Source organism: Mesoplodon bidens (assembly GCF_964165515.1).
Source record: "Mesoplodon bidens genome assembly, chromosome: 18".
In the NCBI taxonomy this organism is placed as follows: Eukaryota; Metazoa; Chordata; class Mammalia; order Artiodactyla; family Ziphiidae; genus Mesoplodon; species Mesoplodon bidens.
Window position 1 is genome coordinate 18524214 of NC_138175.1, and position 25308 is coordinate 18549521.

General features: G+C 39.8%; 1 protein-coding gene across 1 annotated transcript in view; it reads right to left on the minus strand.

Annotated features, from left to right (window-relative positions):
- The window catches only part of TANGO6 (transport and golgi organization 6 homolog), a 169683-nt gene that overhangs the window by 116038 nt on the left and 28337 nt on the right, over positions 1-25308 (minus strand). The window contains exons 8-11 of the mRNA XM_081215235.1: positions 8558-8670; positions 6731-6907; positions 2601-2733; positions 668-859 (exon numbers count right to left, since the gene is read on the minus strand). Of these exons, the coding sequence (XP_081071361.1) occupies positions 668-859; positions 2601-2733; positions 6731-6907; positions 8558-8670 (615 nt within the window). The remainder of the gene's footprint in view (positions 1-667; positions 860-2600; positions 2734-6730; positions 6908-8557; positions 8671-25308) is intronic.

A 25308-nucleotide genomic window follows, 5' to 3' on the forward strand; every position in this document is an offset into this window, starting at 1 on the left:
TGCTTGTTATAACCTTTGAAGAGCTTGGAAATAAAATTTCTGCTAATGACAGCAAAAAAAAAAAATCTGAAAACTTCACAGGCAAAACAAAACAAAACAAACACTCAAAAACGACTTCACAGGCTGTTGTGGAGATAAGCTGTGAGTTAGAGGACCTATACAATTCAAGGTGATCTTATCATTAGTGTTTTTTTTCAAATTTGAGTTTTAATCACTCTCAACTTTTAATGCACATTAGAATCATCCATGGAGCTTAAAAAAATACATATGCCCAGGCTCTAATGCAGCCATGCTGAATCAGAATCTCTAAAAGTGGGCTAGGCATCAGTATTAGGAAAAAGATCCCAGACAATTTTATTTGCACCAAAAGTTGAAAACCACTGTGATATATAAATATTTTAAATAATTCTCAGTTTCATGTGCATAAGAATCACCTCAGGAGCTTGTTAAACATGCTGATTCCCAGGACCTATGAAAGTACTGATTCTCTTAGCCTGGTGTGGGCTCAGTAATTTACGTTTAACCTGAATTCCAGGTAACACTGATGCAGGTGTCATCAAACCACACTCTGAGTAAACATTTCTTTGAACATTTTGGGGAAAGAATGAAAGAAACCGAAATAGACAAACACCACCAGGCTGGGAACCGGCATGTGGCCGTCACTGACCTGAGTGATGTTTGTGAATATCTGCTCAGACATTCTCTCACACAGAACAGCCGTAAGCTGGAGGACCAGCAGCTTCCGCTCCTGACCTTCCACAAGCAGAGTCTGGTGCTGCTCTAATTCCAAGAGGCTTTTGCTGGAGAAGGGCTTTGTTTTTAACTCTGCTTCATTTTCCTCAGCCATGTGAGTCAACTCCTATCAGTGTGGGAGAAAAGAAAAACAGAAGAAAAATCCTGTACAACTAAGGATTTCAAAAACAGCTAGAAAACTCTGTTTGAAATGTGTATATAGAGAACCAGTCTGTTTTCATTACAGCATTATGTACAATAGCCAAAAACTGGAAACAACTTAAAAGTACAGCAATAAGCATAAATTGTGATGTATTTATTATATTGCAGAAGGTGAGATAAATGAACTAGATCTATATGGATATCAATACAGAGGGATCTCAAAAACACGGTCAAATGGAAGATGTAAGTTGCAGAATAATACATATATCATGATACCAGGTATACGAAAATTTTAAACTTCATAATAAAAAACATACATAGACACAAAGAACTAATTTGACAGACTACTTACTTTATCACTATTTTTATGATCTCTACCACTAGCTTCCCTTGAAGTGAGGTCACACAACATTTCCAAACGTTTTTTAGAGACTATATTACATGCTTTCAGCACCACACCTCTTTTTCCCTAAGATATTTAGAACTAAACTTCTACTAATAGATAATTCATTACTGTGGGTTTTGTAAGCTTTTCCCTAGCTTTCACACTGTAAATTTCCTTGGGAAAGGAAAACCTTAGGTTCCTTAAGAATTAATGCTTTACCTTAGTAACTGACAGTTTAGAGCAGTGGTCCTCAACTGTTTCTGGGCAATTTTGCTCCCCAGGGGGCACATAGCAATATCTAGGGACATTTTTGGTTGTCATAATTGGGAGCTGACACAGACATCTAGTGAGTAGAGGTCAGGGATGCTGCTAAACTTCCTACAATGGACAGGAAGCCCCCACCCCAAGAAAAAATTATCCAGGCCAACACGTCAATAGTACAAAGGCAGAAAAACCTTGGTTTAGAGCAAAGCCATTTGACTTTTTATTTTTTAAACAAATTTTAAAGAAATTATCCAATTAAGAGGGTATTTTCTTGGAATGTTATTTACAGTGAATGGCTGGGCAGGGGGGATGAATGTGAACATGGGAGGTGAGAAACATCGAAAAAGTATCACCCACTTCAATTCTAGGAACGTTAGCCGTGATTCCCTCCTTGCATTCTCCCACACCCACACCAACCTTAAACTCCACAGACATTCTCTTAGAGTTGACACTTTATTTAGGGAAAATACTAAAGAAGGCAGAGATGGACAGGGAATCAGAGATATCAGTTTATGGTCGCTAGCAGTACAAACAAGGAGTAACAGTATGGGGCATAGGTTACTGTCGGAGATTAGGGCAAAAGGAAGCACAACCACCAGGCTAAGAAACAAACCCGGAAAAGGTTTCAAGTGGCTACAAAATGAAATGAGAGAGGCAGAACTGCTAAATCTCCTTTGCAAATACCTGACAAAACAATAGTCAGAAAGGATAAGGGATTACTCTATAGCTATAAAACCTACTATTAACTTCAAAAGAGTTCTTACTGTCAACACAGAGCAAAGATTAACCCTTTAATAGATCAACAGCTCTGCTTTGGTCATCTCTAAAATTTCAGTGCAGGTTATCTTGGAAAGTAGTTCAATCATATGTGTACTGCTGAAGGTAAATTTCTTTTTGACCAAAAGGCTACTAAAAAATAAATTACCCTTATGTCCTCTATTTCTCCTAAATTAAGACCTAATTTTAGGACCTAAAATTATGACTGCCTTGAAAATTCAAAGGGGGTCCTGGTACTACCCTAGAATAAAGCTCATCATGAACTATACTTAGTTCTTACCTTCAAGCAGAAGATGAAGAAGTCACCTGCCAAACCACATTCCTGGCAGTGGGACAGCAAGTCCCCAAGGTGCTCTACCTGGCACTGCTCTGAGGACACCTTCTGGTATAGGGCTTCATCTTCATCTTCATCACTGCAATGCAGGGTAAGATTTATCACCCAGAGAAACTATTTTTTTGGAAACCCCATTAGTAATCTTCTAAAGTAACATGTTATTTCCATACAGTAAATCATTATAAAGAGCTAAAAAATTTGTTTAAATTATTTTCCTGTTTCTCCATGCTGAAAAGGTATTTATTCTCAGAAGCTAGGCTATCATGTCCTACATAGTCATTTGCTCAAATGGGGAAGATTCATTTTAAGATGGATGTTGAAGAATTACTATTATTTCAATAAGTTGCAAAAGCAAGGAGGAATTAAAGTATAGCTTTATGCAGATATTCTGGTTCCTGAAGAAAAGAAGAGAAAGAGAAGGCTGAAAAGCAAGGGCAGATCACAGAGAGCCTTGGATGCTATTCAAAGGAACTTGGACCTTTTTTCAACGAGCCACTAAGGGTTATGGGCAGTGGAAAAAGACACGATCTTCATAGGAAGAGATTCAGTCAATCTCAGTGAACCAATTGTTGAGTTATGAAAATGCATAAAGGTGCAGAAAACTGAGGAGGCCAAATTTCCAAGTAATAAAATGTGGCTAAGTTATCAAAAACAGTGCCATGGGCTTCCCTGGTGGCGCAGTGGTTGAGAGTCCACCTGCCGATGCAGGGGACACGGGTTCGTGCCCCGGTCTGGGAAGATCCCACATGCCACGGAGCGGCTGGGCCCGTGAGCCATGGCCACTGAGCCTGCGCGTCCGGAGCCTGTGCTCCGCAACGGGAGAGGCCACAACAGTGAGAGGCCCGTGTACCACACACACACAAAAAAACAAACAAAAAAAAAACAGTGCCATGATTTCTGCAAAAAGTTTCAAGAAAATTCTCATGAGGTACTAAGGCTTCTAGCTTTCATTCATCGGATAAGTGTAAAAGCCAATATATAGCATTCTTATACTGTATCATGTAAATAAATACAAAGGTACAGAAGATACACTAGAAAACAAAACACTAAAATGTAAACAGTGATTAGGATAGTGGTTGATTTTTGTTTTCCTCTTTATGCTTTTTTGTATTATACAAAGAACATGTATTACTTTTGTGATGAAAGAATAAAATTTCTGGGACTTCCCTGGCGGCACAGTAATTAAGAATCTGCCTGCCAATGCCGGGGACACAGGTTCGATCCCTGGTCCGGGAAGATCCCACATACCGTGGAGCAACTAAGCCCGTGTGCCACAACTACTGAAGTCTGCACGCCTAGAGCCCGTGCTCCCCAACAAGAGAAGCCATCACAATAAGAAGCCCGTGCACTGCAACAAAGAATAGCCCCGCTTGCCACAACTAGAGAAAGCCTGCGCGCAGCAACGAAGACCCAACACAACCAAAAATAAATAAAATAAAGTGGTTAATTAAAAAAAAAAGAATAAAATTTCTTTCAGATTAAATTGAGAAAAAAATGACAGATGCTGCTTCATTTCATTGAAAATACAATTAGTACAGTTAATTTGGCAAACCGTCTAACTGGGCAGTATGTCCCAATCTGCCAGTTCACTTAATAGCATAGCCTTTATACTCCTTTAGTAGAATGAATAACCTAGAAATTACACTTAGAATTACTTCCTATATTATCCTAGAATCTTCCAGAGTCCTTCAGATCAATCATGTTATCTCCACCACATTTTATGTTAGAAGAAAAGCTGAAATAGCTTCTAAGCTTCTGTGAACCACCTCAACTGTCAAAATGAAGTACTGTATTCAAGTATTCTTTAAAAACAAAAGACATGACAACAACTACCTTAAGAAGCGTTATTTTATTCATTCTTAAAATTTCAATGAAAGAGTCAATTCCAAATAGTTATATTTAGTTCCAGAAAGGTAAAAATTCTGGATCCAAAGATCATGAAATCTAAGCTGCTCTTTTAGAGTTTCTTTAATCAAACTTCTTATTGATTACTGGTGCTACTGGGCAGAATGGTAAAGTGAAAGGTAAGTGGTGATAAAGACCAGGTGGTGATATGGACCCTGCCCTTGGGGGACTAGCACCATGAGCAGGATCTTTAGAACAAATCATAAAATATCTCACACACACACACACACACACACACACACACACACACACACACACACACACACACACACACACACACACACACACACACACACACACACACACACACACACACACACACACACACACACACACACACACACACACACACACACACACACACACACACACACACACACACACACACACACACACACACTTCTTTGGTATGGTGTCAACATTTTGGAGACATGGGAGCGTCTTCAATACCTAATGAAAGCTATGGACCCTATTTTCAGCAAAGAATCCATGTTTGCATATAAAAAAATTTCTTGTGTATAGTTTCAAGGGGATTATAGATTCCGAGAAGTCCATGTACAGACCCCCAGGTTAAGGATCCATTACTTCTGGCAGTGTATGGAGATCCATTCAATCGCTGCCTATTCATTTTTTTTCCTACCAAGAAGAGAAACTGTAGTTTCAATAAGAACTGTTGATTTTGACATATTTGCACTAAAGACTTGTTAAGACAGCAATAAGTTTTAACTGCTGATAAGTCACATACTATAAAATTCTCTATCTAGTCCCTAAATTGGTCCCAGGATAAACTGTTCTGAGGGGTTTTTAAATAAACATGCCAAAAAATATTAAGCTCCTTCAGTTCAGGGGCATAGTTATAACCACAAAACCTACTAATGCTCAACAACTCTCAGTAAATTAGTAGCTTAAGTTTGTACTGATAATTCTGTTTGCAATCAATGTGTTTTTTCTATTTTCCTCAAGACTCTCATATTGAATAAGTGTTTTAAAACTTAACCAAATTAACCATGAACTTAAATAGTTAAATTTAAACACTTTAACAAATAGCAGTACTTTGAATGTGATGGGACCTCTGAGTAGCTGCCACCAGTTAAATATTACATGGACTCTGATCAACAAGAACTTACGGGGCTTCCCTGGTGGCACAGTGGTTGAGAGTCCGCCTGCCGATGCAGGGGACATGGGTTCGTGCCCCGGTCCGGGAAGATCCCACATGCCGCAGAGCGGCTGGGCCCGTGAACCATGGCCGCTGAGCCTGCGCATCCGGAGCCTGTGCTCCACAACGGGAGAGGCCACAACAGTGAGAGGCCTGCGTACCGCAAAACAATAACAACAACAACAACAACAACAACAAAAAACCAAGAACTTATGTCCATAGGTAATAACATCTACACATCACCTAGAAAATGGAAATAATTTTAAATACACTTGTGAGATGTAGGAGAAATAAATTATCCATTCCAGGGCTTCCCTGGTGGCGCAGTGGTTGAGAGTCCGCCTGCCGATGCAGGGGACACGGGTTCGTGCCCCGGTCCGGGAAGATCCCACATGCCGCAGAGCGGCTAGGCCCGTGAGCCATGGCTGCTGAGCCTGTGCGTCCAGAGCCTGTGCTCCGCAAGGGGAGAGGCCACAACAGTGAGAGGCCCACGTAACAAAAAAAAAAAAAAAAAAAAAAAAAAAAAAAAATTATCCATTCCACTAACACTTGTTAGCCACCTTCTAAACAACCCCTAGGAGAAACAAACCCCCATCATAAAATTACCATAAAAGAGAGCTTTGGGACAATTTCCCTTAGGATTAAGTCTGACTCTGAACACACATATATCATTCTGAGTGTCAGAGGGAGAACTGGATTGTTATGGTGTTGAGGGTGAATATGTGTCTGCCTTTTACTCTGATTCACTGGCAAAGACTTTGTGAAGTAAGTGGGCTTGTTGTGATGCAGAGCTGTGAGGCTCCAGTAAACTGCACCTATTAGCTAGCATCTAGGAAAAACCTGGAGAATCATTTAAGGCTCACATTTCACTTAGAGATATCAATAAATGGCAGCACCTCAGCTGCTTGAGTTTCTGGTTTCCTTTCTATCAGCGCCCCTTAGTGGACGAGTCACAGAATGGCCGTTCGAGTACAATTAAATCTGAAGAGAGACAGCAAAGGATGGGTGGACTCACCAAACAGCCTCTTTGATGGTAATCATAATGCCACCTTGAGTGGCAGCTCTAAAGTGGCACAGAGAATGGAGAGAGGGCACAGTTTTGTCCAACCCTGCAAATCCTTTCAGGCTAGTAATTGCCTTTTTCCTCTCCAGTTTCCCCAGCATCCATAATAAGATCTCTTGGCAAAGTGACCTGGCAGAAAAAAGCAGTTATAAATGAGCTTGTCATCTTACTCTACACATTTAACAAGATAACATAAAAAAGAAAGAATGAAAGTCAGGTTCCATGCATTCTAAAGGCTGGCACAATCATCTAGTACTACTGAAGTGTGGGAGTGGAAACTATGCTTCTTGTGAATTTCAGAATGCAAATATCCTGAAATTCAGTGAGTGACTGACTAATCTCTGGTTGTAGAAGCAGCCCTGATATGACACCTGAGCCCCACATGATTTTTTTTATTCCAAACGAACTCATTGCCTTTGAATCAGGCACTGTGAAAGACAAGTTTACAGTGATCAAACCATCTAAGATCAGTGGGACCAATAACTGGAGACCAAGAAACAGCACACCAACAAATTCTTGCTGATTCCTTATCCCCTCTTATCGGTGCCAATCAACTAGGACAGGAATGGAATAAACGTTTGCTTCTTCCTTCTCAGCCTCTGATGAGGACATGATAGTGCTGTGAGGACTCCGGCTTCAAAACTAAAACAAGAGTTATTATAGGAATGGTGTTTTGAAGCCAAATTCACATATTTATAGCCTCCATCTTCCACTGCACTTTCTCTTGTCACTTCCCTTATGTCTGTGGGCTTCAGTGATCCACTGACCAAAAGCTAGAGAGTTAAAGGCAATATGTAAGCTTCGAATAATATGCAAGACCGAGTACTTCGCTTTATCACTTAATGATAGTGTCTATTTATTGAGCTTATTATCTGCCAGGGACAGTGCTAAACACTTCAATGCATAGTCAGTCTTCATAATAACACTATGAAGAAGATACTATTACTGAATATGAGATTACATGTGGGGTATTTCCAAATACCAAAAATCAGAATTCTGTAGGATCTTTTTTAAAAAATTTTTATTGGAGTATATCTGATTTACAATGTTGTGTTAGTTTCAGGTGTACAGCAAACTGAATCAGTTATACATATACATATATCCACTCTTTTTCAGATTTTTTTTCCCATATAGGCCATTAGAGTATTGAATAGAGTTCCTTGTGCTATACAATAGGTCTTTATTATCTATTTTATATTGTGTGTATATGTCAATCTCAAACTTCCAGTTAAAGTCTTAGAAGGAGGAAGAAACAACATAAATCACTGTGAAAACAGAGCTGATACAAAATGAGTCCTACTTAAATTCCAATACAAAAGATTATTTTCTGGATGACTAAGGAATCCCTTCATTCTCGACAACACTGTACAGCACTAACACCAAATCCAAGCCTAAATTACAGAATGCCACATTCAGATCCAGATTTCCCCAACTTGATTTCTAACTACTTACAAGGTATTTATGATCCAACCTCTATTTCCTCCTCCCTAGACATGTAATTCCAATATTTCTCACTGATCAAACAGTGGCATGTTCATACATGTAAATGGAGATTTCACTTCTGATGTCTAAGACAGAGGCTGAGGAAAGTCATTCTAAAAACTAGATCCAATCCCGTGCAATCTGCAAAGCTCTCTTTCTTTTCTAGAGGACTGTCAAATGTTCTCCTGACTTTGAAAGAAAAAAAAAATTATAAAGTGGCATAAGTCATATTCAAAATAAGAACATACAAGAAAGACTTCAGTATTTACAAACAATAAGGTTCTCTAGATTGTTTACCTTATGTGAGACACACTGTGCTTGGTAAAACAGTAGAGAGAAAAGAGCACTCCCAGGACAGGAAGCAGGGAATCCACCAAAACTGTTAAAGGTTCATTCCCGACCACGTACACCTAGGGAAAAGGAAATGGTGGTACACTGAGTGCAAGGACGGAGGAATGAGAATCAAACACCATACACAAATTAGCAGGGCTTGGAGGCTTATCTTAAGCAACACTCTAGCCCTGAGGTAAACAACTGTAGCTCTAAGCCTAAGGAAACCATCTGAGATTAGCAGACAGGCTGAATCAAAGGGAGACTAAAAAGGGAGCATTGCTCTTTCATGCGTGCAGCCTTAAGAACTGCTGGGTGAACCAGGTAGGTGAACCCATTTTCTGACCCCTTCCTTTCCTACTTCTGACTACCTCAAGAGTCTCTTCATCTATTATTCATCAGTACAATAATTATCTTACTGCTAAAGGCCCTCCTATTAGAAACTAACAAGCAACGACCACCAAATAGAAAAGCTTTAGATTTGAAAGAAAACAAAGCAAAACACAGCTTGCTCTAGATTTGTCATTCTTAAGATGTAACTGTCACATGGGCATGTCCTATTCTCTCCAGTTCAATAAATGTGCACCTAGATCTGCACTGGTTTTATAGGGTTAAGTGTGTGAGGATTCTGATGTTTATTAACAATAACTATGTTAACTTTTATTTGTACCTTTTAAAAAGGATTCAACAAACTCTTCTGAATCTACTGGAATCAAAGTACTGTTTTAAGCACTCTAGTGAATATAAAAGTGAACAAGAATTGTTCTCTCTCATTGCTTGTGATCAAAAGGGAAAAATAAAACAAATAAACCAATAATAATATTAATGTTAATATTATTATTCAAGGTGGATAATTTAAAGTATCTTATGAAGTGCCAAAATGCTATTCAAAACTCCAATCAAACACAATAGGATTTTATTTCATTTTATTTATTTTTTTAAATTCTACAAGCTTACTGTTATTTATTATTTATTTATTTATTTATTTATGGCTGCATTGGGTCTTCGTTGCTGCGCGTGGGCTTTCTCTAGTTGCAGCGAGCGGGGTCTACTCTTCATTGTGGTACGTGGTCTTCTCATTGCGGTGGCTTCTCTTGTTGCGGAGCATGGGCTCTAGGCGTGCAGGCTTCAGTAGTTGCAGCATCCGGGCTCAGTAGCTGTGGCTCGTGGGCTCTAGAACACAGGCTAAGTAGTTGTGGCACATGGGCTTAGTTGCTCCATGGCATGTGTGATCTTCCTGGACCAGGGATTGAACCCGTGTCCCCTGCATTGGCAGGTGGATTCTTAACCACTGGACCACCAGGGAAGTCCCCACAATAGGATTTTAAAACGTAATTCTGTTCTAATAAATTAACTAAAACTTGATGGTATAGACAATAATAATAATAAAAGAAGAAAGAGGATCGGACAATGATTACACACTTAATATATGTTCCAGAAACTACGCTGGGATTTTTATCTCCCAGGTACTATGTTAGATTTTTTAAAGAGTTTGCACATTGAAATTATAACTATCTCATGAAGTCTGTATTAGCAGACCTATTTTAAAGGATGAGGAAAAGGAAACTTCAAGAGGCCCTAATTTACAGAAAGAGCACTGAGGTAGAAATCAATGATGTTTATGGGAAACTAAAGGTCATGGAGGCACACGCTGGAAAAATCTCTGTGCTTTTCTAGAGAACCCTGTCCCTTTAAATCAAACCTAATTTTTCACACTCCTTAAGCCTCCCAATTCCTCTGTGGAGCCTGAAAATGAAGGAGCCAGCTTCCTGTGCATGATCTAACCTCCATAAGCCCAGATAAATGAGGTGCATTGTATGGCAGTGTTCAGAAATAATATGTGGGGCTAATTATGATATCACCAATTACAGGAGGTTAAAGAGAGATTCCCCCAGATAACGTAAGGGCCTACTGTTTGCCTCTGGATTGTGTGTTCCAGAGGTAATCCCTAAGGAGCCATCCTTCCTTACCAGCATCTTTAGTACAAACAAACAAACAAACCAACAAATGAAGCTAAATCTTTATTATTTGCTGGGCTAAAGCGCTTCAAACTTTAACATGAATTCAAATCAAGCACATTTCTCAGAGGTATATGCTGTTGTTGATAAACTCCTCCAATTTTTAAATTCTCGCACTTTTCTGTATTTTCTTACAAGGAATAGAAAAAAACTGCACAGCTATTTATACATATACATATACATATGTGATTCATTTTTATGTAAAGGTTCAGCGTATGTTTACTGAGTGCCAACTGTGTGCCAGACACGTTTGTGGTTCTGTGGATACAGTGGGAAACAAATTATCTGCTTCAAAGGAGCATACATTCTAGTGAGGGGACAGAAAATAAACAAATATATAATATCAGACAGTGACAAATGCCAGAAGAAAAACAAGTTTAAAGGGATAGACAGTGATGAGGGGAAGAGCCTGTGGAAAGAGGGAGAAATTAAGAATAACTCTTATCAATTCACCAATAATCCATTAAGTTCACAGATTAAGAATAGAGAAATTTTTTTTTTCAAAGTGGAAAGATTTAAAGTCTCCTTTGGCTCAAACTGATCAATGAGTTTTCTCTATGAGAGCTCAAAGAACTTGAATGGCCTCTGCTTGACACATACAGGATTATCACCTCCCTTCCAACATTAAGAGTTAAAATTCCTCCTTGGAGTGAGCCTTAATCTACTTCTCTTTAAACGTCCTTAATGTAAGTGTATCTATTTTCCAAAAATTTTGGACTGGCCACCTATAAACAATCATCAAAATCCAGTTCTATTATCCACCTTATGGATTGCTCTGCATCCTAACGACAAGACTGCACTTTATAGATGAAAGACAGGCAGTGGTACTTATTAAACCGGCCCAGCTCAAGTTCTACCTCTTCCATAGGCCTGCTGTATTATTTCACTGTTGAACTGTTCGTTCATTCTCTAATTCAAATATTCGTTAAGCATCTAACCACCATTAATGACTTTTCTCCTATAAATTCCAAAAGCATTTTAGAGCTTGTAACACATAATCAGTTCTTGAATATATAAGTCTCTGACCTCTTTAACTAGCCTGGCAGGCAAAAGTCAAGTTCCCTACTTCAGCACCTGTAAGAGTAGATGATTAAGTTGTGTTACCTGAGTTTTTGGTGAATAAGCAGTTTTAACGCAGTGTATACAATTTAAAGGAACACCACTGGGGGACTCCCCTGTGGCACAGTGGTTAAGAATCCACCTGCCAATGCAGGGGACACGGGTTCGAGCCCTGGTCTGGGAAATTCACACATGCCGCAGAGCAACTAAGCCCGTGCACCACAACTACTGAGCCTGCGCTCTGGAGCCTGCGAGCCACAACTGCTGAGGCCGCATGCCACAGCTACTGAAGCCTGCACGCCTAGGGCCCATGCTCCACAGCAAGAGAAGCCACCACAATGAGAAGACCATGCACCGCAACCAAGAGTAGCCCCCGCTCACCACAACTAGAGAAAGCCCGCACACAGCAACAAAGACCCAACGCAGCCAAAAATAAATTAATTTAAAAAAAATAATAAAGGAACCCCATTGTTACTGCTTTTATAAAGCAAACAATAACTACCACTTATTGCATGTCCACTTAAGAATGAACCAGGTATTCAGCTAAACATTTAATATACAATCAATTCTCGCAAGAGTCCTGCAAGTTAAGCATTTTATTCTCATTCTAAAACTTTGGAAAACTGAGGATCAGAAAAGCTATGTTAGTTGAGCAAAGGTAAACTGTCAATAAATGACAGGGCCAGGATGAACCCAGATCTGTCTGCCATAAAATCCATGCACAATCCATAGAGAAAGAAAGTGGACTAGCAGTTGTCAGGGTTGAAGAGAGGGAGAAATGAGGACTGAATGCCTAATGGGTATGGAGTTTCCATTTGGAGTGATGAAAAAGTTCTGGAACTAGACAACAGTGATGATGGCTGTGCAACACTGTAAATGCCACTGAATTATACACTTTAACATGGTTAAAATGTTAATTTTATGTTATGTCTATTTTACCACAATGTAAAAAAGAGCAAAGCATGTACCCCATGGCCTCCCAATACTAACCTCCTCCTGTACATAATGATATTTTTATTTCTTCAATCCCTAACTTTATCCCTGCTGTGGCCCCTCAGATTCAGTGGATCCCAGCTTGTCAGACTATTAATGACCCTATTCCTGAAACCTCTGCAAAGTAGGGCTGAAGTTCCCAGTGGCACCATGGACAGCACTCCCGTGCGGCCTCCTCTTCCTCCTTCTGAGAGTCTTATATAGCTCCTTTCTACCAAGTCTTCCGGTAGCTCTCCAGGGTCACAGTGTAGCCAGTCCTTTCCAACGACAGTCCCTTCCTTCTAATCTCTTGCCTCACACTAAACTCTCATGCAGATTAACAGTTTGGTCTGCATCTGACATCTAACATTACCCGCTGCTTATACTCCCAAAGTGGAATCTGGTCACTTTTCCCTTAATGTGGATTGCCCCACATCATTGACTTGTATATGGAGTTTAGTGACCCATAAAGGGACATGGGAGGCTGGACTGATTCAGTCAGTGCTGCACTGTGATCTCTTGGTGCCAGCACTGACAATAACCAAATACCCCAGAAAAAAAGAATCTTCCAATGAAGTCATACCACATACGGAAAAAACTGTTGGGGCTATTTCCTCCCAGTCTCCTGCACACTAGGCTGGTGACAGTACCGACTGAAAAAGCAGTGAAGGCACAATAGGTAAGTTGTTCCTGCCCCACTGAGGGGAGGGCCTGCCTGCCCCGCCTCTGGGCCCTAACACCCAAGTGTTGTGGAATTTCTTTGGACTGTGCTTATGTGCAGTCTCTTTCTAGTAGGGGGTCTTCCCTGCTCACTAGGAGGCAAAGTGGGGTAGAGATTCAAGTTCTGAAACACAATCTAATACTTGATATATTATTTCTACCTGTTGTAAAGATGTTCCATATCATTTGGAAGTTTCCTTTTTTTAGCAGTATAACTATCGGGCATGTTTCACATAGGGTTGTTTGTAAATAATTCCACAGTTGAGAGCAGCTGAGAGACTTAACATGAATCAATTGACTTCTCTGAGTCTTAGTTTCCTTATCTGGAAAATAAAGAGGTTGGATTAATCAAGCTTTAAAACTCTTTCCTACCTACTCTAGCATTCCCTGACTTGACTGCAAGTTTGCTCATGGTCTTCTATACTTTTCTGGTACCTCAGCCATTAAGAGGTAAGACTAGTTGAAAAAAATGAAGCATCCCTCCCCGCCCCAAAATTTTTGAAACATTGAATCTTCAACTTGACCAAGATGTAACAAATTTCTAACCCATCCTCAGGAGCTTTCTGTTCCATCAGTTCTGAAGTTAATACTTGAAAGATGAAATCCTGTTTAGCTGAAAGGTTTTCTGGTAACTCAAGTTTACTTGAGGTATCTGTACAACTAGGGATCACCAAATAAAATACCAAGAGATGGGAAAGCTGAAGCAGGAAAGGTATAGACAGACTCTCAAGGTACCTTTTTAATTCTTTGGTGTGAAAAAGCCTCTCTGAGAGTAAGTGAAATGGTGCTTTGAAGAAAAGTGGAATTTCTGTAACTACCTATGGCTTTTCCAATATAAATGTGTAGGATAGGACTGAGGGGCAAAATAAGAGGCCTGTATGGATCTAGGAAAACCAAAACGGCTCAGAAAAGATTGGACAAGGAGACACATGGGTACCAATGACCCCACTGGGAACCTGGGGATTTCCACATTCATTTATGAATGCATCTTGGCTTTCTATTACAGATCCAGCCCTGAGAAGAGGCCTCTGTGGTTAAGTCTCACGATCCTTCATCTAAACTTAGAGGACTGGTGTTCTAACAAGTAAGAGAGGTATGTTTCTTGGTACTCTTAACTATGAATCATGCTCTATTGTAACTCTTTGTTTGCTTCACTGAGAATCAGGTAGCAGCTGATTCTTAACCATTTCTGTATTTGTAAACCAAGCAGAGTGGCAATCAGTAGGTACTTGGTAAATTTTTTTGGTGACTAATTAACTGAATCAAAGAATGAATGAACAAAGCAGATTGACTGCTGTTTACTTTCTCAAAAGTTCTATTTTTGTGGGGAAGTTACAATGCCCTATTTTCATTTTTTCTTTAAAAAAAAAACTGCAGCTAGAAGTTATCAATCAATGCAAATTAACTGAACAGAATCACAGAACTTCAGCCATGGAAGGGAGAGCAGATTGAACAATAGAAGATTTGATTTTATTATATTGGCTTGTTCAGCATCTGTCTTCAATGTCTGGAGGACTGAGTTTCTCTGGAAAGATTGACTAGAAATTTGAATTTAAGAAGAAAGGAAAAACTCAGAGTAATCAAAATGGTCAAAAGTATTAAGAATAGGACTTCCTGGTGGCCCAGTGGGTAAGACTCTGCGCCCCCAATGCAGGGGGCCCAGGTTCAAGCCCTGGTCAGGGAACTAGATCCCGCATGCATGCCGCAACTAAGAGTTCACATGTTGCAACTAAAGATCCCACGTGCCGCAACAAAGATCCCGTGCCCCAACTAAGACCTGGTGCAGCCAAAATAAATAAACAAACAAATAAATATATATATATTTTTTATAAAGTATTAAGAATAAATATGTGTTTCTGTTTCAAAGCAAACAAAACCAAAAGCAGCCCTCACGTGCTCATTTCATAGACTCCCATTATATTGTCAAACACATCCCTTAAAGACCGCTGCAAAGTCACCGAAAGAGCACTGGGAAGTCAGGAATCAGGAAACGTGGGTGTGAACTTTGTTTCTGCCACCTGTGTGGTTGCCCAAATCCACATATTAAATGAGTGAACAGGGATAAGACATTTAAACCTCTCTAGGTCCCAGTTTCCTCATGGATAATATAATGTAGGCGTTAAAGCTTTTAGCATAAGGACCAATTAAGATAATTCATGTTAAAATATTTTGTAAAATATATAGCCATATGCAAATGCTAAGTTTATTCCTAAATATTCTTGTTGATGCTACTGTGAATGGAACAGTTTTCTTAATTTATGGCCTTATCTTCTGCAGGGATGTATGTGTATGAAAATACAAACATGATGAGCCTATTCAGAATCAAGCTGACTAAATGCTAACATTGAAATTCAATACAGGCTGGAACTTGATTTTACCCCAGCTAAAGTTTAAACTAGTCAAATGCTGCCTTCTAAAATATCACAGTGATCCTTTTCACAGTAGTGTTCTAGAACTTCTAATGCACTTACTGAGTTTAATTAAGACTTATGAGAAGCAAAAGAACCAGGCAAGTTTTATTTAATATAGTATTTTGTACTGTGCATGCTTTCAGAGCATAATGCATAAAACAGTCTTTAAAAAAAAAAAGAGTTTCCCTGAACCAAAAAGGAACTGACAGTTTTTTGAGCACCTATTAAAGAATGCAATGACCCGGGCTTCCCTGGTGGCGCAGTGGTTAAGAATCTGCCTGCTGATGCACGGGACACGGGTTCGATCCCTGGTCTGGGAAGATCCCACATGACGCGGAGCAACTAAGCCTGTGTGCCACAACTACAGAGCCTGAGCTCTAGAGCCCGCGAGCCACAACTACTGAGCCCACGTGCCACAACTACTGAAGCCTGCACTCCTAGAGCCTGTGCTCCGCAACAAGAGAAGCCACAACGAGGAGCCCGAACACCACAACGAAGAGTAGCCCCCGCTCACCGCAACTAGAGAAAGCCTGTGCGCAGCAACAAAGACCCAACACAGCCAAAAATAAATAAATAAATTTGGGCTTCCCTGGTGGCACAGTGGTTGAGGGTCCGCCTGCCGATGCAGGGGACAAGGGTTCGTGCCCCAGTCCGGGAAGATCCCACATACTGCGGAGCGGCTGGGCCCGTGAGCCATGGCCCCTGAGCCTGCACATCCAGAGCCTGTGCTCCGCAGCAGGAGAGGCCAAGACAGTGAGAGGGCCGCATACCGCAAATAAATAAATAAATATATATATATATATATATATATATATATTTATTAAGAAAATAAAGAAAGAATGCAATGAGTCTAACAAAAGTTACCTTATTCAACCACCTGGCAACTCAAGTGACACATTTAAGTCACCTAAAGTCCCATGGATAGTCAACCCTGGAGCCAAATTCCAATCTAGGTCCATCTGACTCAAAAGGCCAAGTGCTTTTCACTACACTATACCACAGAATCTGAACTGCAGCATTTAGAAAATCTAATGCTTAAATCTCACACATCCTTGAAGGATATTTTTTTAGTCCTTTGCATGTTATTCAAAGTCACAGTTCAACAGGAAACGGAAACATCCAGAAAGAATGATTGTCTTTAGGGAGGGTCCACTGGTGAGAGGGAGACTAACTTTTCACTGTAGATCCTTTGGCACTTATTAAATTTGTACCATGTGCAAATATTATCTTTTCTAAACAAAGAGAGTGAGAGAAAAAGAGAGAGAAGGGAATGTTGGTCCCGGGACCAGCTCTGCCACTCACTAGTGTGATTTGGGACAAGTCACTTCACAATCTTTTGGATTTTGTTTCCTTTACTGTAAAATGAGGGATTAATGTGTCAAAACCCGAAGAATGTACCACATCAAAGGTGAACCTTAATGTAAACTATGGACTTACAGTGATATTGACATGTCAACATAGGTTCACAAACCGTGACAAATACACCGTCCAGGGTGGGATGCTGATAGTGGGAGAGGCTGTGCACATGTGGGGGCAGAGAATACACAGGAACTCTCTGTACTTTCCACTCAATTTTTCTGTGAACCTAAAACTGCTCTAAAAAATAAAGTCTATTAAAAAAAATGAAGGATTATACTAAATTATTTCTAAAGTTCCTTCCAGCTCTAAGATTGTATTATTCTAATTTACTCTACACAAATAATTAAAAATTCGGAAGGAGGAGTGAACTGGTCAATCTGACAGAGAAACTTTAATTAGAAATTCATTAAGATTAGATGCGGGGGAGAAAAAGATTTGAATAATCAAAGTCAAGCTTTCCTAAACCTGGAAACAGAGCGAAAATGGAAATGAGAATGTAGAAAATAAACTAATTAGGTACCATCTAGCCTTTCCTATCCTAAAATTTCTTCTGCCTTTAGGGAGTCTTGGGCAAGTACTGTGAAGAATACTAAAAGGCAACATCTCTCCACCCCCAGTATCGAATTCTGGCCAGTTCTCTTAAGAGCAAGAAAATATCCAAATCAGAAAGAACTGGAATTCTTTTATCCTGCCCTACCCAGAACCAGTCTCTATGCAATATAGGCCTCTCTTCACCTCTGTAGGCAAAGAAAAAAACATGACTCCCTCTCATACCAGGGAGGACAAAAGAATATAAACATTCTAGATATTAGGCCCCAGACACTCAGAGGCAGAGGAGACAGAATGGGAAGCCACTGGATTAAAAGCTATTTGAGCAGCATATGCCATTTTTGGCTTACATAATTTTACGAGAAATAAGGTATACACATAGAAATGACAAGAATTATTTATGCAGATGAAGTACAAGTGGCTATGCAAGTTTTCATTTCAATTCGACTAGCATTTGTATATATACCTGTACTGTTGAGAACTTTCCACCTGGCCCACCGGAGCCACACTGCTCCACTCCCTGCTGTACGTGAAGGATGCAAGTGTAAAAAGCCCTTCCCTTGTCATTGTTCCTGCCATAAAATTTTCATTCAGAGAGCTGAGAGTTTATTCCTTTAAATACCAAAATGTACTTATATTTTAACAATTTTGGAAGGAAATATTTCTAAAATGAATTATATGCAATCCCTGCCTTCTTAAGCAAAGTATACCGAACACACTGGCCCCAACATACTTTGCTTTTCAACTGATTATGCCCTTTGGGGGTATTTTTTCTGTCTCCTTTCTTGGTCCTCTCTGCTCTTGTCACTGTGCCTTAGTTAGTCTAACTAACTTCTAATTTGTTACTTCTAATTCTGCTATGGTCTTAAAAATCAGATAACCAGTCTGACCAGGACTGTGTATAAAGCAAAGAAGAAACTGGCTCTGAGGACTAAGGGGCTCTGCAGTTAGACTGAGAAGGCAGCCAGATGGACAGCTGTCATAACACAGGTGACATGGGATGTTAAATTGGAAATGTCAAGTGAAGCACCAAGATAAAATAGACTTAAAACTCCAAAGTAAGACACCAGACTATGATGAGATCAAGACTATAAAAACTCCTCATTCAGAAAGAGGGTAGAGAAGATCAAAGGTGTGGAGACTGAGAAGAGACTGATGAGGAGGATTTCTTTAGAGAAAGCTGTTGGTCAGAGTGAGTCCAATCCCACAACCCACCAATGATAAAAAGACAACCCAATTTAAAAATGGGCAAAAGGGGCTTCCTTGGTGGTGCAGTGGTTAACAATCCACCTGCCAATGCAGGGGACACAGGTTTGAGCCCTGGCCTGGGAGGATCCCACATGCTGCAGAGCAACTAAGCCCGTGCACCACAACTACTGAGCCTGTGCTCTAGAGCCTGTGAGCCACAACTACTGAGCCTGTGAGCCACAACTGCTGAGCCCGTGTGCCACAATGACTGAAGCCTGGCACCTAGAGCCTGTGCTCTGCAACAAGAGGAGCCACCGCAATGAGAAGCCCACGCACCGCAACAAAGAGTAGCCCCCGCTCGCCACAACTAGAGAAAGCCCGTGCGCAACAACGGAGGCCCAGTGCAGCCAAAAATAAATAAATAAATTTTTAAAAATTTTAAAAGAATAAAAACAACAATGAGCAAAGGTTCTTAACAGAAATTTCTCTAAGGAAGACATCCAAACGGACAATAAGTACATGACAGGTTGTTCAACATCATTAGTCATTAGGGAAATGTAAATCAAAACCACAAGGAGATACTACTTTACTCCCATTAGAAGGCTATTTTTTTAAAAAAGGATGATAACAAACGTTGGGCATAATCTGGATAAATTGGAATTCCCATATATTGCTGGTGGGAATGTAGGATGGTGTGGCCACTTTAGAAGATGATCTGGCAGTACCTCAAAAGGTTAAACATAGAGTTACCGTGTGATCCAGCAATTCCACTCCCAGGTATACACCCAAGAGAAATGACAACATACATACACACAAAAACCTGTACATGAATGTCCACAGCAACACTGTTCTTAACACTCCAAAATGTGGAAACAACACAAATTTCCATCAGCTGATAAATAGGTAACAAAATGTGATATAACCATACAACGGAACACCATTTGGCATTAAAAGGTATGAAGTACTGCTTCATGATAAAATACGGATGAATCTTAAAAACACTGAAGAGCCAACTACAAAAGACCACATATTATATGATTTCATTTATATAAAATGTCCAGAATAGGCAAATCTACAGAGACAGAAAGTATATTAGTGGTTGCCTAGGGCTGGGGGCAAAGTGGAGAGAATGGGAGGTTACAGCTAATAAGTATGGAGTCCTTTTCAGGAGGGATAAAAATATTCTAAAATTAGATTGTGGTGATGGTTGCACAACACTGTGAATATACCAAAAACATTGAACTGAGCACTTAAATCGGTGAATTGTGAGGTATGTGAGTTCCATCTCAATAATCTGTTAAAAAGAAAAGAAGAGAGAGAGAGAGAACACCAGAGCTGGAAATGTTCCCAAATGCCTCTCTAAAATTAAAACACCCTCTTGTGCCCTCTTGTTACCGAGTGAGTTGCTGGATCAATTCAACCATCCCAGATGTTTTCCTTATTTCCTGCCTTTGAGCTGTACTCTATAATTTAGTATTAGCAGAAAGTTAATAAAGACAACATACTCTTTGTTGCTAAATTTTACACAATGTTTACCATTTTCCTCCAATGTACACACTTCCTGTTTTCCCTCTGCAGCTGAGCTGCCAAAACCTTGTAGAGAGAATAAACTTCTACACCCCTTCCTGCTTTCAAGACAGTCCTAGTCCTTGTGCATAACCAAGTGTCTACAGCAAACGAATGTTTTGCTCGTCTCTCCAGGAGGTTTTTAATTCACTAAACTGTTCAGCAAACAATGAGGGTTTTTCCCGCCTTATGGGAGGCAACAATAGGAGAAATGGCAAGGACTCACTATTTCTCAATTTCTCTGATTTTTCGAGGCCATTCACTTGCCAGAAAGAAGTTGTTTTGCTTTCCTTTTCTCCTAAAAGCAATTTATTGACGTCCACCTAACACTATGAGGGGTTTGTACCAAAGTTTAGACAAAATTAGTCCTACTCCTACCAGCACTCTCAAGTATTTCTAACATTCCACACCTGGCTATTTTACAATTTTTCATCATGATATTTCTTAGATGGAACATGACTGAAGATAACCTTTCTAAAAGTTATTTGGGCTTTATTCTCTAATTCAGAAAGTTTGCTTTCTAGATTGCTCTGTATAATTCCTTGTCTTCATATTATCTGAAAAGTCCTTGCCTACCAACAGGTAGAACAAGATATAAGAACTTTCTTTTCTTAAGTTTCTAAAATGAAGCATTAAAAAATAAAAACAGCATTATAGCCACTAAGTCATCATGTCCTGTTTTATCTATGAACAATTTAATTCGACACTTGTGTGCCAGGTCAACATTGTAAAGGATGTACTCTGTTTTTTTAACAGCAAAATTAAATAAAAGGGTAGTAAGTACCCAACTTTTAGTAAAAAGTGAGTGTTACTGAGAATGGGTTTTGAATTTTTAAGCAGCATATATTTATATCTACAAATTTATTAGTATCATACATAAAGCTTAAACCAAACCAAAACAAAAGCTTTTTCTTATCTGAAAGAACATGATTTAAGGTTTACTTTACACCACCATACACTGCTGGGGGCAATGTAAAATGGTGCAACCCCTTTGAAAATGATCTGGCAGTACCTCAAATGGTTAAACATAGAGCTACCGTATGATCCAGCAATTCCACTCCCACGTATATACCCAGGAGAAATGACAACATATGTACACGCAATAACTTGTACACAAATGTCCATAGCAGCATTATTCATAATAGCCAAAATGTAGAACCCAAATGTCCATCAAATGGTGAATGGATAAACAAAATACCTATAACAGAATACTATTCAGCAATAAAAAGGAGTGAAGTACTGCTTCATGCTACAATCGAGATGAACCTTTAAAGCGTCATGTTAAGTGAAAGAAGCTAACCACAAAAGACTACATATTGTATGACTCCATTTATATATGATGTTCAGAATAGGCTGATCTATAGAGACAGAAAGTAGATTAGTGGCTGCCTAAGGCTGGGATGTGGGGAGTGGTGTGGGTTTCTTTTGGGGTAATGAAATGTCCTAAAATTGACTGTGATGACAGCTGCACAAATCTGTGAATATACTAAAAGGCCATTGATTGGCACACTGTAAATGGGTAAATGTACGGTACATAAAATATATCTCATGAAGGTGTCTAAAAAAAAGATTTACTCTACATCCAAATGTCCATCAACTGATGACAAATAAACAAAATATGGTATATATTCGTAAAATGAAATATTACAATAAGAAGGGACAAAATATTGATACATGCAACAACCTGGATGAACCTCAGAAACATATTAAGAGGGAGAAGCCAGTCACAAAAGAACATTTATTGCATGAGTCCCTCATATAAAATATCCACAAAAGGCAAATCCATAGAGATACAGATCAGGTTAGTGGTTGCTTGGGGATTAGGGGTGGGACCAAGGAGTGACTATAAATAGGCACAATGGATCTTTTTGGTGTGATGGAAATGTTCTAAAACTGTACTGTGGTGATAGTTTCACAACTCTGTAAATTTCCTGAAAAATCACTGAATCGTATACTTAAAACATTTTTTGATCTGTGAAGTATATTTCAATGAGGCTGTTTTATAAAAAAAGATTTATTTTAAAAATATTTTAAAGAGGCAAATAACTCAAACATTAAAATGGGTAAAAAAGAAATGAACAGGCAAGTTAAAGAAGAGAATACATGAATGAAGCAAAAGACAAAAAAAGTTCAACCTCACTAGTAATAAGAGAACTAACTGCTAACTAAAACTACAACGCACCTAACAGATAGACAAAACTCCCTGAAAACAACTCAAATGTCTACCAAGAGAAGAATAAACAAATGGTGATATAGTCATAAAACAGAATAATAGGGCTTCCCTGGTGGCGCAGTGGTTGAGAGTCCGCCTGCCGACGCAGGGGACACGGGTTCGCGCCCCAGTCCGGGAAGATCCCACATGCCGTGGAGCAGCTGGGCCCGTGAGCCATGGCCGCTGAACCTGCACATCTGGAGCCTGTGCTCCGCAACGGGAGAGGCCACAACAGTGAGAGGCCCGCGTACCGCAAAAAAAAAAACAAACAAAAAAACAACAGAATAATATCTGGCAGTAGAAATGAATGGATTAAAGTTAGATATATTACAAGGCCATTTAAATAAAATTTAAAATCATGCAGAACAATACTAAAAACAGCTTAAGGAATAATAAATACAGATTTAGGATCGTGGTTCCCATTGGGTGAGGAGCAAGGGGAAACGTGATCAGGGATGGGTTCACAGAGGATTTCAACTGAATTGGGAATGTGTAATTTTTTAAGCTGAGTGGTGGGTACATGAGTGTTTTATTCTTCATTTTTTATTTGGTTTGTTTGAACCATTTCATAAGAAACTAAAATTTAAAAATTTACTCTAAAATGTTTAATTTATTGCCATAGAAAAGAAATAAGAACTGTGGAATAAAAATTTTTTAAGTATTGAAATATAATTCACATACCATAAAATTCACTCTCTAAAATGTACAATTCAGTGGTTTTTAGTATATTCACAAAATTGCAAAACCATCACCACTATCTAATTCCAGAACACCTTCCTTACCTCAGAAAGAAAACTCATTCCCACTATCAGCCACTCCCAATTCCCCAGCCCCAGCCGCTAGCAATCACTAATCTACTTTCTGTGTCCATGAATTTGCCCATTCTGAACATTTCATTTAAATGGAATCATACGGGCTTCCCTGGTGGCACAGTGGTTGAGAGTCTGCCTGCTAATGCAGGGGACACGGGTTCGAGCCCTGGTCTGGGAAGATCCCACATGCCGCAGAGCGACTAGGCCCGTGAGCCACAACTACTGAGCCTGCGCGTCTGGAGCCTGTGCTCCGCAACGAGAGAGGCCGCTATAGTGAGAGGCCCGCGCACCACGATGAAGAGTGGCCCCCACTTGCCACAACTAGAGAAAGCCCTCGCACAGAAACGAAGACCCAGCACAGCAAAAATAAATAAATAAATAAATTCCTACCCCCCCACATCATCTTTTAAAAATAAATAAATAAATAAATAAATAAATGGAATCATACAATGGGTGGTCTTTTGTGTCTAGCTTCTTTAAACATTAAAAAATCATCATTTTAAACTGTTTATCCACTTGCCTCTGTGCATTAAACAGAAGCAGCATCACCGAATTTCCTCAGTGTTAGTGGGCAGGATGGCAGTGGTCCCCTCCTGTGGCCCTTGGCAGACCAGTTCCATGTGGCTCACCAGGGTCCCAAGGGATGGGGAGGGTCCCAAGGGATGGGGAGTTTCCCCAACTCAGAGGGGCTGACTGTGGGGTCTCTTCCAATCACCCCTTCAGTATGTGGTGACGAGTCTCGGGTGCCTGTCTACCTGGACTTATAGATGGCAGTATCCGGTTATAATCAAAGGGCCCTCACAGAATGAACAAGGGGCTTAAGCTTCCTCCTGCCAAGAACCAGCCGGCTGAAGAGGTCAATGATGCAAACATAGGGGAGGGTGTGGCAACGAGGGGACGGCAGCACTGACAGTGCTTGCTCCCCTACAAGTGCTTCAAGTTACTGGTAAAACCAATGACCAACTAGGATCGGCAAAAATTAGACACTGCCAAGAACACAACTGAAATATAAATTTAAGAACATGACAGAAACCATGAACTGTGGCCCCAGAGCCCACTGTACACCTAGGTACACAGAGTGATTAGCAACAGATTCTTTTCATCTGTATTTAATATGTACTTAGCATTCCCTTTTGTACACTGTACTGGGGTTTATGTAATATATACCTAAATAGGAAAAAAAAAAGTGTTCATTCATGTTGAAACGTGTATCCATACTTTATTCCTTTTTATGGATGAAAAATATTCCATTATATGAATATATCATATTTGTTAATTCATTTATCAGTTGATAGACATCTCAGTTGTTTCCACATTTTGGCTATTATGAATAATGATGTTATGAACATTTGTGTACAGGTTTTGTATGAATATGTTTTCACTTCTCTATAACTAAGAGTGGAATTGTTGACTCATATGATAACTCTATGTTTAACTTTTTAAGGAACTGCCAAACAATATATTCCCAAAGTAGCTGTACCTTTTTACATGAAATATAATTCTGAAAGCTGTTTACTCTTATAAATGTTTTTAATAGTAAAATATTATTATAAATGTATTGAGGGACTTCCCTGGTGGCACAGTGGTTAAGAATCCACCTGCCAATGCAGGGGACACGAGTTCGAGCCCTGGTCCGGGAAGATCCTACATGCCACAGAGCAACTAAGCCCATGTGCCACAACTACTGAGCCTGCGCTCTAGAGCCCGCGAGCCACAACCACTGAGCCCTCATGCCACGACTACTGAAACCCGTGCACCTAGAGCCCATGCTCCTCAACAAGAGAAGCCACTGCAATGAGAAGCCCACACACTGCAATGAAGAGTAGCCCCCACTCACCGCAACTAGAGAAAG